This window comes from Trichechus manatus, unplaced genomic scaffold, assembly GCF_000243295.1.
Source record: "Trichechus manatus latirostris isolate Lorelei unplaced genomic scaffold, TriManLat1.0 scaffold00021, whole genome shotgun sequence".
Classification (NCBI taxonomy): Eukaryota; Metazoa; Chordata; class Mammalia; order Sirenia; family Trichechidae; genus Trichechus; species Trichechus manatus.
This window is the reverse complement of record NW_004443957.1, coordinates 20,177,059-20,192,785: the sequence shown is the minus strand read 5'-3', so window position 1 is coordinate 20,192,785 and position 15,727 is coordinate 20,177,059. Positions and strand designations below refer to the sequence as shown.

Here is a 15,727-nt window from a genome sequence, read left to right as displayed (position 1 = left end):
CTCAATGTACATGCAGTAGTAAAATACCAGAAACAAATTTTCTCTATTTTTCTCCAAAATGCATTCTCTTCAACAGATTTTTACTGTGAAAAGTCTTCATAGTGTAGGCACATTACTCCAAGCTGGAAATTTGTGTCCAGTTTAACAATGACGTAATATAATCTTCTGTATGAGAATTTTGAGCAGCACAACAGAGGCATGAATACAGACTAAGCTACCCTTGTTATTACCACATCTCAGTAGAAAGTGTCTTGTTTAATGTGTAAAGGGAGTTTTAATTCCGGAACTGTGTGACTAGGTTGGGGAAAAATCTAGGTTGAAAATTTGTTCGCTAGGGTTTCCTCTGGTAATAACCAGAGGGTTTCAGATGCTATCGCCTTCCTAGTATACAAATTTTCTGTCAGGTTGTGTTGCTGCAGAGGTGTGTAGAGGTGGCACATTTGTTAGGCCCTAGTAACTCGCTTGGTTGCTAGTGGAAACGGTTGGAAGTCCGAGTCCACCCAGAGGTGCCTGGGAAGAAAAGAGCCTGTGATCTACTTCTGAAAAATCAGCCACTGAAAATCCTATGGAGTACAATTCTACTCTGACACACATGGGGTTGCCATGAGTTCTAATGGCCTTGACAGCAACTGGTTGGTTGGTTGGATGACTTGGAGGGTGCCTCACAATCACCCCTTAAACGCATTAAAACCAAAAACAAACCCGTCGCTTTTCAGTAGATTCTGACTCACAGCGATCCTATAAGGCGGAGTAGAACTGCCCCATAGGGTTTCCAAGGAGTAGCTGATGGATTCCAACTGCCAATCTTTTGGTTAGCAACTGAGCTCTTAACCTCTGCGCCACCAGTGCTCTCGCAGACGCCCACACCTGGCTCTAAGCCCAGGAGCCTCGTCCTGTCCCATTCAACCCAGAGCCACCCGCTACTCCCTGAGCTGCGCCCCCAACACCCCACCTACCCATACCCTGCCACCTTCCGTAGCATCCTGCCCAGCCCCACCCCTCCCGGAGCTGTACCCGCCTCCCCGCACCCCCAACACCCCTCCCAGAGCCCTGCACCCCTCATGCCCCTTCCCCGCCCTGAGACTCACTCGCCAACATCTCACCCCCCAACCCCTTGCCCAGCCTCGCTCCTCAGGAGCCCCTCGAGCCGACGACGCGCTCGTCGCGGGCCGTGAGGGCGCAGCTTGCCAATTGGCCAGTGCGACCCAGGGCGGGAAAAGTGGCTAACGGCTGCAGCTGGCCCTTGGGGTGCCGGGGAGATGGCGTCGGGGCCGAGGGCTATGGGGCCTGAGGACTCAGTCCGAACCATCAGCCCCGGCAGGCGAAGCGACCAGGTAGTGACCACGCTCACCGGGGACACAGTGGCGGCAGCGACCCTGAGGAGCACCGCGATCCCGGTGCGGTCGGTGGTGGCCTCTCCTCGCCCCGTGAAGGGGAAGGCCGACCGGGAGGTGGCCCGGCGGCGGCTCCAGCTCCTGCCCGGCTCTCAGGCCGGGGACCCGGGAGCGGGCGTCGAGGAGGAGGAAGAGGAAGAGGGGCCCCTTCTCTCTGTGCCGGAGGAGAAAAAGGAGGCGCAGCCATTGCCCCCAGTCTGTGTGTCTCCCATGAGAGGGATGTGGCGAGATGAGAAGGTGGCTGTGTACTGCGACGAGGTGCTGCAGGGCTGCAAGGTGAGGAGAAGGGGACCCAGAGAAAGAAATGGGCCAATCCGACCACAAGGCCCAGTGCACTACCTCACAGCAAGACTGTTAAAAAAAAAGTTATTTGGGGTCTTCCTCTTAGAGTGATGGGGGTACAAAAGGCCCAAAGAAAACCTGCACTTAAATAAATTAAATTCATTTGACATTTATAGAGCTTCCACCTTATTAGAGATATCCAGGCCATATCTTTAAGGAGTTACGATTAGATTTTCTGTCTAACAGAAAAATCTGTCATTTTTAGGGAACAGCCCTGATAAAGTGTTTTTGACTTTTTTGAGAGCTCCTAACAGATGAAGATATATAGGCCTTATCATTGCCTATATATCTTAGGTATACATCTTAGTATTTTTATTTAACAATTTGTGTCAAAACATAAGGGTAAGATGGACCATTGTTATTAATTACTTAACATTGATTTTTACACCAGAATGCTAAAAACGTTTGCGATTTAAGAATGGTTCCTACATCTAGATCAACTGGCATAACAAAGTTGATTAAGAAATGTTCTGCATCCCACTTTGGTGAGTGGCCCCTGGGGCATGAAAAGCTAGTGAGCAGCCATCTAAGATGCATCAATTGGTCCCAACCCACTTGGAGCAAAGGAGAATGAAGAACACCAAAGATACAAGGAAAATATTAGCCCAAGAGGCAGAAAGAGCCACATAAACCAAAGACTCTATCAGCCTGAGACCAGAAGAACTAGATGGTGCCCCGCTACCACCAATGACCACCCACACAGGGAACACAACAGAGAGTCCCTGATGGAGCAGGAGAAAAGTAGAGTGCAGAACTCAAATTCTAGGAAAAAGCCCAGACTTAATGGTCTAACTGAGACTGGAGGGATCCTGGAAGACATGGCCCCCAGACTCTGTTAGCCCAAAACTAAAACTTCTGAGGCCAACTCTTCAGGCAAAGATTAGACTGGACTATAAGACATAAAATGATATTCGTGAAGAGTGTGCTTCTTGGTTCAAGTACATACATGAGTCTAAATGGGCAGCTCCTGTCCAGAGGCGAGATGAGACAGCAGAGAGGGTCAGGGGCTGGTTGAAGGGACACGGGAAATCATGGGTGGAAAGGAGGAATGTGCTGTCACAGGGAGAGCAACTAGGGTGACATAACAATGTGTGTATAAATTTCTGTATGAGAAACTAATTTGAATTCTAAACTTTCACTTAAAGCACAATTTAAAAAAAAAAAAAAAGAATGGTTCCCAGGCATAAACATTTAGGATGTGGAATGATATTTTGTATAGAAGATATATACCTCGTAACACTGAGTGGAGCAAATATTGTATATTTCTCACCTATTTTGTTTTAAAAGGAGTTATATAGCAGGAGAATTTATGTATAAGGATATTCATTACAGTGATATTTATAAAAATTAAAATTTAGAACCTAAATTTCCAGGAACAGGAACAGTAAAGAAATTATGGTGGCTCCATATAATGGAAAACCATGCAACTGTAAAAATTATGCTTTTGAGAACTATAGATATTCTTATGGTAAAGTGTTCAGTGAAAAAAAAAAATCAGGAGGCAAAACTACAGTATGCTTCATAAGAATGAATGAATATATGACATAGAAAAAAAGACTGGAAGGAAATACACCAAAATGCCAACAATGGTTATCTGGCTGCCGGGATTAGGAGTGATTTTTGTTTTCCTATAATTTCTGTAAAACTAGAACAGTATTGATTACCAAAGTACATTTGAGATTGAGGGTTGGAGAAGGCCAAGTCTGTTAAACGCAATTTAAAAACTTCTGTAAAGTTATTGTGTCATTACTATGACAGGGTCTAATGACTGAGTTTCATAATAGATTATTTATCATCCTTGAGGCAGCTGAAATTAACTTTAAAAAAATCAAATGGGCAGGTACTTACTGAGTGCTTAATATGCTCATTTGTTTTATAGAATGGAATGCTATTTTAAACTTTTCTATATGGAAAATGTTTTAAATAGTTCATTACATCTTTAAAGTCCAGGAAAAAAAATTACTAGGTTTTTAATATATATAATTTCCACTCTTTCTGGTCAATGGGTTAATAAATTATTTGAAGACATAAATAGTAAGTAAATGTTTCATATCTGAATTATTCTATTGAGTGAACAGACCTCTTTTCAGTTTAATTTTTTAATACTTATGATATTTTTCATTAAATATATTTTCAGTTAAAATCTATAAGTTCCCAGAGTTTTGATTATTTAAGCCTAAATTGGTTCCATATTTAAATAGATATCAGTAAATGTATTTAGTTATAAATCTATAATTTCTTATATATTTAGATGTTTATTTATATGCTAGGCAGAAGATGCTGATGAGGCTATGAGTAAATACCTGTCAGAAAAATTAAAGTTGAAAGACAAATGGCTTGGAGTCTGGAAGACTAATCCTGAATTATTCTTTGTGAAATATGAAGAAGCTTCTATCCCTTTTGTTGGCATACTGGTTGAGGTAAATCATTTTTACCTGATCTTTGTTCTTTGAATGAAATTATCAGCTCTTTTTTTAAGACTATGAAATATGACCTTATTAAGCTTGGGGATTTGGTACTTATACATGGATTAACAAAAGCTTACTTCTGTTTTAAATTTCTAAGCAAATTAATAGAGTAAAAAGAAAGTAAGAGGGGAATATTAGCACCTATTTACATGTAAGCAATTATCATGTAACAGTAGTACCAGACATTTATTAACCTAGTTTCAATTGCTAAAATAACTTAAAAATAAGAAAAGTGCATTTCTTGAAAAATTAGAAATTTAGGCCTTAACAAACTTGGGCCATTTCCCTCCCATAGTCTTTCAATCTTCATTTATCTGAATTCTGAAGTTTAGTTAATTCAAATTAGAAAAGAAAAAGAAATTGAACAGAAAACTATTGGTAAAATTTGAATGTTTTTCCTTTGAAAATTATCCTTTTAGTATAATACATCAACTTGCAAGCTTTCATCTGATATGATTTTGCTTTTTAGATCTGTAGGTTAAATATTGTGGCATATTTGATGTCTTATGCTGGGTTCTCTAGAGAAGGAAAACCAGTGAAGTGTATATATATATATATATGCATATATATACAGAGAGAGAGATTTATCTCAAGAAAATGGCTCACACGGTTGTAGAGGCTGTCAAGTCCCAAGTCTGTGGGTCAGGCATCAGGCTGGAGGCTTCTCCTGACTCATGAGGCTGCAAGGGCTGATGAACCCAAGATCAGAAGGTCAGACGGCAGGCTGCTAGATCATGCACTGTAGAGGCTGACAAATCCAAGATTGGCAGGTAATATAGCAGGCCACAAGCTCAAATCCCAAGAACTGGAGGTCAGGTGATGACGAGCCAGATTCAGGATCCAGAGCAAGCAAGCGAGCTTTGCCAGAATGTCCATATATATACTGGATGCAGGCTACACACCTGAGAAAACTCCCCTTACAACTGATTGGCCGATCATATTAGATCACATCATGGAGGATGACTACATCATTACATAACTGCCAAACCACATCATTACATAACTGCCAAACCACTGAGAATCATGGCCCAGCCAAGTTGACACACAACCTTAACTATCACATTTGATATCATAAGTCTGGTCTTTTAAGGGTCAGTTATCCTTGTATAGAAATTAATCTTTATAATTACAAATGGTATTCCTGCCTCAGGTAGACATCTCAAATCTGTCATTTTAGTCACAAGAAAAACTTGTGTTTAGAACTCATTACATCACATATTATTTGAAAACAAATAAAAAATGCATGTTCTATGGAAAAGTATTACCACCCATCTGTCGGTTTGTCATACTATGGTGGCTTTTGTGTTGCTATGATGCTGGAAGCTATACTACTAGTATTTCAAATACCAGTAGGGTCACCCATGGTGGACAGGTTTCAGTGGAGCTTCCAGACTAAGACTAGGAAGAAAGGCCTGGTGATCTACTTCTGATAATTAGCCAATGAAAACCCTATGGATCACAACAGAATATTATCCAACTGGACTCAAACATACCAATGATCATGAGGATGGCACAGCACTAGGCAACATTTCATTCTGTTGTACTTGGGATTGCCATGAGTCAGAGCTGACTCGATGGTAGCTCACAGCAATGGAAAAGTAAGTAGCATCTTTACAGCTAAAGAACAGCATATTTTCAATAATAGAGACTACAAAGGAATATAAGAGTCTTGAAATTAGCTGACTTTTCAGCAACGCTCTATTTTTGGTGTTTCCTGGAAGTTTGCTCATAGCTTTTGCCTGGAATTTTCATAACTTCATCAGGATAAAATAAGAGGAGGTGGACCATATCAGTGGTTTTAGCTTTTTTTTTTTTTTAAGCAGTATAAGTTTTTTTTTTCAATAAAGTTTTATGTGAAAGCCCAACATATATAACACATCAAAACAGAACATTTCTGATTGAAATGAGGGATGGTATGCTAGCACTGCTTGCTTCTCCCTCAATACCTCATGGTAGTCTCCCCCACTCCATAAAACCTTCCAAGATCTGTAAAATTCCATGAAAACTCACTGGATTAGGTTATCTAAAAATCCTATCAAGTTCTAAGTTTTATATGCAATGCATTGCATGTATTCAAACATATCTATTAGTTTTGTCTTTTTGAAGAAGTATCTTTTACATCCTTCTGATCTGCATTCTGAATTGTCGATCTCTAGACCTGCTGGATAGCTGTCCTCTTGGGATTTTCTTCACTGTTCTCTGTGCAAACAACATATTTTCCAGATGTCTTCCTTTTTTCTTGGTTTATTCTCTCATTTTGGCCTAGGATTTATCCAATAGCTTCATGGACAAGGGCACAAAGCTGATAAAATTATTGGGATCTTGTATGCTTGAAAATGTCTTTATAATACCTTCATATTTATTTGATAACTTGACTAGATATATGAATTCTAGGTTCAAATTTATGCTCAGAATTTGGAAAATATTATTTCATTGTATTTGCGTTGAGCATTGCTGGTTGAGGAGTCAGTGCCATTCTGAATCTTGATCCTTTGATGAAACCTGAGTGTTTTTTTTTCCCCCTCTCTGAAAACTTGTAGGATCTTCTCTTTGTCCCCAGAGTCCTCCCCCAAAAGAGGAAAAAAGAAAATCAAAGACAAACAGAATAGGAAAGGGGACAACAGCAACAAAATTTAGAAAGTGTAAAGTAGATGAATAAGTGGTAACTGATATAGTAGATCTAAGAAGGTCAAGTCATAAGGTGGCAATAAGGAAAGCCAAAAAACAACTTGAATTACATTGCATAAGCCCAAAGGTGCAGTATTCACCACACTTAGAACTCTGGAAATGGGGCTGAAGATGAAGCTAAGAAAGAATTACTTGAAAGGCTATTTAAGAAACAGGGACCTTCCGTTTCCAGGAAGATGGAGTAGACATACTTTTCCCTAATTGTTTCACTAAGTACAACTAAAAACTCTGGATTATATATAAAACAAATATAAGAAGACTCCGAAAAATGGGCGAGAAGGCAGATCAGCTAGATACCTTATGACCCAAGGAATGAAATGGTAGTGAGTTCTCTGGGCTTTCTTTTTGCTTCATACATCCTCGACTGGGTACTAGAGGAGCTGGCAATGCAGAAAATCAGCAAGTGCATACAAAAAAAAAAAAAAAAAGAGAATTCCAAGAAAAATCAGCCTTCCATATTCAAAGGACCAAGAAATGGGCAGCCACAGAAAAAACTGCCATCACCCTTCCCCTCACAGACAAGGATTTTAAAGCAGCCATCATGAAAATGCAATTAAGCACATGCATGAAACAAATGAAAAAAACAGACACAGCAAATAGTCTTCACAAAGAAATAGAAGATATAAAGAAGAACTAAATGTAAATTTTAGAACTAAGAAATATAATAACCAAAACAAAAAACACAGTGGATAAGTTCAACAACAAAATGAAGATGACAGAAGAAAGAATCAGTGAACACGAACACAGAAAAAATAGAAATTATTCAGTCTGAACACCAGAGAGAAAACAGACTAGGAAAAAGAGGAAGAAAAAAAAGAACATAGCCTGAGGGACACGGTGGACTAAAACAAATGATCTAACATTCATGTCTTCAGAAACCCAGGAAAGGAGAAAGATGGTGGGGCTGAAACAGGGTTCAAAGAAATAATGGCTGAAATTTTACCCAAATTTGGCAAAAGACATAAACCTACAGATTCAGGAACTTTGGGTGTATTTCAAACAGAATAAACTCAAAGAAATCCACACCAAGCCACATCATAGTCAAATTTCTGAAAACTGAAAACAAAAATCTTGAAAACAGCTGGAGAGAAACAACACATTACTTTAGGGTGGAATAGGATGATAGTAAATCTCTAATCAGAAACCATGGAGAACAAGAAGGAAGTGACACATTTTTCGTGCTGAAAGAAAGAAACTGTCAACCAAGAATTTTATATCCAGTGAAAATATTCTTCAATAAATGAAGGTAATTTGTCACCAGTAGACCCCCACCCTGGTTGCACAGTGGTTAGGAGCTAGGGCTGCTAACCAAAAGGTCGGCAGTTCGAGCCCGCCCGCCAATCCTTGGAAACCCTATGCGGCAGGTCTAGTCTGTCCTATAGGGTCACTATGAGCCAGAATCAACTCGATGGCAACTGTTTTTTTTTTTCAGTTTAGACCTACCCTAAAAGAAGAGCTAAAGGAATTTCTCTAAACAGAAAGGAAATTATAAAAGAAGGAGTCTTGGCACATCAAGAAGGAAGAACAATGCAAAGAACAAAAATATGGTAGATGAATACATTTTCCTTCTTGTTTGAGATTTCTAATTTGTTGTTGTAAAGACATACTGCATTGGGCAAATCTGCTGCAAAAGACCTCTTTAAAATCTTAAAAAAGCAAAGATGTCACTTTGATGACTAAGGTGCACCTGACCCAAGCCATGGTATTTTCAGTTGCCCCATATTCATGCAAAAGCTGGACAATGAAAAAGGAAGATCAAAGAAGGATTGACACATTTGAATTATGGTGTTGGTGAAAAAGATTGAATATAACATGGACTGCAAGAAGAAGGAACAAATCTGTCTTCGAAGAAGTACAGCCAGAATGCTCTTTAGAAGCAAGGATGTCAAGACTTTGTCTCACTTACTTTGGACATGTTGTCAGGAGGGACCAGTCCCTGGAGAGGGACATCATGCTTGGTTAAGTAGAGGGTAGAAGGTCAGTGGACAAAAGGAAGACACTCAACAAAATAGACTGACACAGTGGCCAAATCAGTGGGCTCAAACATGCCTACTATTGTGAGGATAGCACAGGACCCGGCAATGTTTCTGTGATAGTTAATGTGATGTGTCAACTTGACTAGGCCATGATTCTCAGTATTATTTAATTGTTATGCATTGAACTGTATCCTCCAAAAATGTGTGTCAACTTGGCTAGGCCATGATTCCCAGTATTGTGTGACTGTCCACCATTTTGTCATCTGATGTGATTTTCTTTACTCGTAAATCCTACCTCTATGATGTTATTGAGGCAGGATTATAGGCAGTTATGTTAAAGAAGCAGGACTCAGTCTACTAGATTAGGTTGTATCTTGAGTCAGTCTCTTTTGAGACAAAAGAGAGAAGCGAGCAGAAAGCTGGGGGACATTATGCCATCAAGAAGGTAGTACCAGGAGCGGAGCACGTACTTTGGACCTGGGGTCCCTGCGCTGAGAAGCTCCTAGGCCAGGAAAAGATTAATGACAAAGACCTTCCCCCAGAGCCAACAGAGAGAAAGTCTTCCCCGGAGCTGATTGCCTGTGTTCAGACTTCTAGCCTCCTAGACTATGAGAGAATAAATTTCTGTTTGTTAAAGGCATTCACTTGTGGTACTTCTATTACAGCAGCACTAGATACCTCAGACAGTAATTGCCTTCCATTTGTGATCTGATGTAATTATTCTCCATTTTGTGATCTCCTATAAGTAAACATAATGTAATCACTGCCATGATGTGATCTGATGTGATCAGCCAATCGGTTGTAAGGGGAGTTTCCTCAGGGCTATGGCCTGCACCCAATATATACACCCACTACTCACTTATTGACATGATTAGGTTCCGCAGACCAGGTCATTATGGGAAAATTGGCATTATGAGAGAGACAGTGTTGGGCCCCGTCTTCAATGTCACCCCTGGTCACTTACTGCCCGCCAGGTGCCTCCAGTGCATCTTGAGGATGCGTGTAATATAGTGGACCCCCCTTCTCCCCATGCCTTCCCCACCACTGAGGAGCCTGCAGGGGTTGGGTGTGGTGGTGGTGGTGGTCAGGGGTTGCCTGCCACCTCCAAAGCAGCAGAGGCCTCTCTACCTTCCCACTCCACCAGCCTCGGTGGCAGGTGGCTCCCGGATCTGCTGACAGGTGAGACCTGGCCACCTGGGCCTGACGGAGGCTGCGGAAGTGACGGAGGCCTCTTTGGAAGAAGAGACTTCCAAGCCCCCACCTGACTCCTGTGGCCCTGGCTTCCACCTCCTCCTCACAGCCTTGCTGCCCACTCCTCCTGCATGTCGCCCACCCACCCTGCGTTCACTGCGCGCCCAGCCCTGCTCTTCCGCTCAACCTGGGTAATATGAACTACGGTGGCCTGTGCAGCCTTGCACCCTCTGACAAACCTTACCCTCCTCCTCCTCCTCCTCCCCCTCTGTCCTCGGCTCCTTGTTAATGCACAAAATAGTCGGGTATTAGATTTTTTACCACTGTCATAAATGCAAAATGTCAGATAACAAGACAGTCAATAAGTGAGGAGTAGGTGTATAGGGACATTCTGGAAAAGCTCTCTTGCTTGCTGTGGATCCTGCATCTGGCTTATCATCATCCGACCTCCAGTTCTTGGGACTTGAGCCAGCAGCCTGCTGTACTGCCTGCCAATCTTTGGATTCATCAGCCTCCAAGCCTGTGAGCCAGTGGCCTGCTGTCTGACCTGCCAATCTTGGGTTTGTCAGCCCCTGCAGCTACATGAGTCAGGAGAAGCCTCCAACCTGACGCCTGACTCATGGACTTGGGACTTGCCAGCCTCTATAACCATGTGAGCCATTTCCTTAAGATAAATCTCTCTCTCTATATATATATATACACACATATATGCTTCACTGGTTTTCTTTTCTAGTGAACCCAGCCTAAGACATTTGGTACTAAGAGTGGTCCTAGAGAAACAAAATCATAGGGATGAGTTTTCTCAATCGGTTCTCAAGTCTTAAAGGCACTGATGACTCTTCCTCCAGTAGTAAAGTGGATACTTCTAATCCATGACATCAAGTGGCAATATTAACACCCCAAATATCACCATCAATAGATCAAGTATTTGTGAGAAGCAAGGCTCTGGATGATGGCATATTTGATACTTTTCTACAATTTTGTCATAATGAGAAGTATAGGAAAGCTGGTTGGTTGGTCCTACTTTCACTAGTGAAAGAGATGAGCTCAGGGCTTCAGAGTCACAGCTCAAGCACCACCCTGAAAGAGAGCCTTATTTCTTGTAATAACAAAGCTGATATTGCCGAAAACCAAATCCAGAGTCTTCTCATAAGAGTGGCTAAATTACAACACCAGCTGAATTCCCAACCTCGAATGGTGTCAGAAATAAAAGTGAGGGCATCGATTGGGAAGAAATAGAATCCTGAAACTTAGGAGGGGATATATGGGCAAATAATCAGGAAGCTGGGAACACTGAGCCCCTAAATTCTGTTGAATCACTCCTGCCAACAGAACCAACCCTCTTACTCCCATCTGAAGGGATCACTCCATCTTTGTCTGCTAAGCCACCCTCCCCAGTAAAACCATTATCCCTTCCACCCCCATCTAGTAAGATTAACCCAGCTGTGCTTTAAGTGTCTTTGAGATATCACCTGGGGCAGCGCTTGGGGTGTTGCCTGGGGCATCACCTGAAGTAAATGCCTTACAAGATATTGATGAATGTTCCCAGGTCGCACCCCACCATCCATGTTTGCTTCTAGACCTATAACTAGACATAAGTCCCAGTGAGCCCCAAAAGGTGAAGTACAAAGGGTGACCGAGGAAGAGGTATACTACACTCAAAAGAACTGCTTGACTTTTCTAATATGTACAAAGAGAAATCTGGGGAATATGTGTTGGAATGGCTATTAAGGGTGGGGGATAATGGTGCAAGGAACATAAAGTTGGATCAGTCTGAGTTTATTGATATGGGCCCAGTAAGCACAGATTCTTCATTCGGTATTTCAGCTTGAAATGTTAGGAAAGGATCTAATAGTTTATTTGGTTGGTTCACTGAAGCATGGATTACACGGTGGCCTACACTAAACCAAGTTAAAGTACCAGACCTGCCTTGGTATACTGTAGAAGAAGGTATCCAAAGGCTTAGGGAAATTGGCATATTAGAGTGGATGTATCAGGTTAGACCCACAGACCCACACATGGAGTACCCAGAGGACACATCTTTTACCACACAGTGAGGAACAAATTTGTGAAGGGGGCCCCGGCATCCTTGAAGACTGCTGTGATCGCTATTTTATGTAAGTCAAATTTGACAGTGGAACTGCCCTAATTGAATGAAGACACCTAACTACAGTGGGGCTAACTGGACCCTGTGGTGGTAGGAGCCAAGTGGCGGCACTCAGTTAACAAAGACAAGGTGGGAATGGTTACCATAATGGACAGCAGAATCAAAGCAGTAATGAGAATAGTCTGACTGGTATGGACTTACGGTGCTGGCTTCTTGTCATGGTGTCCCTAGGCGTGAACCCATTGCCGTCGAGTTGATTCTGACTCACAGCAACCCTATAGGACAGAATAGAACTGCCCTATAGGGTTTCCAAGGAGCAGCTGGTCGATTTGAACAGCCGACCTTTTGGTTAGCAGCTCAGCTCTTAACCACTGCACCACCAGGCCCCCCCCAGGAGTAAAAAAGATAGGAAATCAACTAAATATTTACTTGATCTGTACAAGTGGAAGAATTCTAGGTCAAGTGAACAGCAGTTTAACTTCAGTGGCAAGAATAGAGAGTCATGGCCCCTCAATCAATTTTCAGACTTGAGCCAGTTTACAGACCCACAACACCTTGAATGAAAGGGCGGCCGGGTCCCCTTGAGGAAGGACCCCAATCCACAGCCAAAAATTTATACTGTTGATCTTTCTCCTAGTCTTCCCAAAAAGGATAAACAATCTTTTATGAGAGTGACTGTTCACTGGGAAAAAGGAAATAATCAGACTTTTCAGGCATTACTGGACACTGGGTCTGAACTGACACTAATTCCAGGAGACCCAAAACATCACTGTAGCACACAGTCAGTGTGGGGGTGTATGAAGGTCAGGTTATTAATGGAATCTTAACTCAGGTCCATCTCACAGTGGGTCCCTGAACCCATCCTGTAGTGATTTCCCCAGTTCCAGAATGTGTAATAGGAATAGACATACTCAGCAACAGGCAGAACCTCCACACTGGAGGTGTGAAAAGCCAAGCGGAAGCCATTAGAACTGCTCCTACCTATGAAAATAGTAAACCAAAAACAATGCTGTATTCCTGGAGGGATTGCAGGGATTGGTGCCACCATCAAGGACTTGAAGGATGCAGGGGCAGTGATTCCCACCACATCTATATTCAATTCTCCTATTTGGCCTGTGCAAAAAACAGATGGATCTTGGAGAATGACAGTGGATTACTGTAAACTTAACCAGGTGGTGAATCCAATTGCAGCTGCTGTTCCATATGTGGTTTCATTGCTTGAGCAAATTAATAAATCTCCTGGTACCTGGTGTGCAGCTATTGATCTGTCTAATGCTTTCTTCTCAGTTCCAGTTTTGAAGGAACACCAGAAGCAGTTTGCCTTCAGCTTGCCAGGCCAGCAATACACCTTCACTGTCCTACCTCAGATGTATATCAACTCTCAGCCCTATATCATAATTTAGTTCACAGGGAACTTGATTACCTTTCCCTCCCACAATACGTCACACTGTTCCATTACATTGATGATATTATGCTGATTGGACCTAGCAAGGAAGAAGTATCAATGATTCTAGACTTATTACTAACACATTTGCATGCTAGAGGGTGGGAAATTAATCTGACAAATTCAGGTGCCTCCCACCTCAGTGAAATTTCTAGGAGTCCAGTAGTGTGGGGCATATCAAGATATTCCTTCTAAAGCGAAGGATAAGTTGTTGTATGTGGCCCCTCCTACAACTAAAAAGGAGGCACAATACCTAGTGTGTCTCTTTGGATTTTGGAGGCAACATATCTCTCATTTGGTTGTGCTACTACTGCCTATTTATCAAGTGACTCAGAAAGCTTCTAGTGTTGAGTAGGGCCCAGAACAAGAGAAGGCTCTGCAACAGGTTCAGGCTGCCGTGCAAGCCACTCTGCCACTTGGGCCATATGATCTGGCTGATCCAATGGTACATGAAGTGTCAGTGGCAGATAGAGATGCTGTTTGAAGTCTTTAGCAGGTCTCTATTGGTGAATCACAGCGCAGACCCTTAGGATTTTGGAGTAAAGCCCTGCCATCCTCTGCAGATAACTAATCTCTTTTTGAGAAACAGTTTTTGGCTTGTTACTGGGCCTTAGTAAAGACTGAATGCTTAACCATGGACTGCCAAGTTACCACGCAGCCTGAGGTGCCCATCATGAACTCGGTGTTGTCTGATACATAGAGTCATAAAGTTGGATGTGCACAGCAGCCCTCTATCATTTAATGGAAGTGGTATATACGAAACTGGGCTTGAGCAGGACCTGAAAGCACAATTAAGTTGTATGAGGAAGTGGCCCAAATGCCCATGATCTCCACTCCTGTCACATTAACTTTCCTCTCCCAGTATGCACCTATGGCCTCTTGGGGAGTTCCTTATGATCAGTTGAGGAAGAGAAATCTTGTGCCTGGTTTACAGATGGTTCTGCATGATGTGCAGGTGCCACTTGAAAGTGGACAGTAGCAGCACTGCAGCCCCTTTCTGGGACTTCTTGAAGGACGGTGGTGAAGGAAAACCCTCCCAACAGGTAGAACTTCGAGCAGTGTACCTGGTCGTTCACTTTGCCTGGACTAAGAAATGTCCGGTTGTGCAACTGTATATTGCTTCATGGGCTGTGGCCAATGGTTTGGCTTGATGTTCAGGGACTTGGAAAGAACATGATTGAAAATTCCATCATCATAAACGGAAACTCACTGCTTCCTAAACAATGATGCCCCCCTTCCTCTAAGTTATGTTTGATGTTTGAAGCAAAAATTAAGACATTGTTTAATGTGGCTCTCAAGGTATATAGAGGAAATATTTAAGACAATCATTATAAATGGGGGAAGGGTAAAGGGACATAAAGAGAGGAAAAGGAACTTGACTCAAACTGGTAAAATGTTGACACCAGTAGATTAATAAGTTATATATATATATATAATGCAACCACTAAATAAAAAATTTTAAAAAACCATTGCTGTTGAGTTGATTCCGACTCATAGCGACCATATAGTACAGAGCAGAACTGCCCCACAGGGTTTCCAAGGAGCAGTTGGTGGATTTGAACAGCTGACCTTTTGGTTAGGAGCCGAATGCTTAACCACTGCTACAGCCACTAAATAGTTATACAAAGTGATACACTCAAAAGCACTATAGATAAAATGGAATTCTAAAAGATGTTCAAGAAACAGATTCCCTCCCTCCCAACTCCACACAGCTGGGTGACTGCTTCCCCGCCACCCTGAAGATTAGAAGTTAATTTTCTAAAGAGAATAAACCAAAAGGTTCTGGCTTGGGAGGCGTGGTTAATGGTAGGAGGATCCCACTGACAAGAAGGGAATTAAGTGAGTTTCATGGTACTGAATGTTGGGATCCCCTACCTTCTACTCCCACTTTGTTTCCAGTACATAGTCAGCTAGGTATATTCCTCCAGGCATGAAATTTGAAGAGTTTTCTCTGATCAGCTCAAAAGAAAAGACTTTAAGATACAGAGTTCCCAGGGAATGAGCCATGGGAGGTCATTCTACAGTGAAGCCCACTGTGGACTTGTTCTTCCCATCTATCTACACAGACGTTCCAGTCACCTATTTAGTGCTCCATTCTTAAAAAAAAAAAAAAAAAA

At 42.1% G+C, this 15,727-nt stretch overlaps 1 protein-coding gene across 1 annotated transcript in view; it reads left to right on the top strand.

Moving 5' to 3' along the window:
- Positions 1-1,132: 1,132 nt before the first annotated feature.
- The window catches only part of SHCBP1L (SHC binding and spindle associated 1 like), a 41,322-nt gene continuing 26,727 nt past the window's right edge, over positions 1,133-15,727 (top strand). The window contains exons 1-2 of the mRNA XM_004372898.3: positions 1,133-1,670; positions 4,007-4,156. Coding sequence (XP_004372955.1) covers positions 1,260-1,670; positions 4,007-4,156 — 561 coding nt within the window. The 5' untranslated portion in view covers positions 1,133-1,259. The remainder of the gene's footprint in view (positions 1,671-4,006; positions 4,157-15,727) is intronic.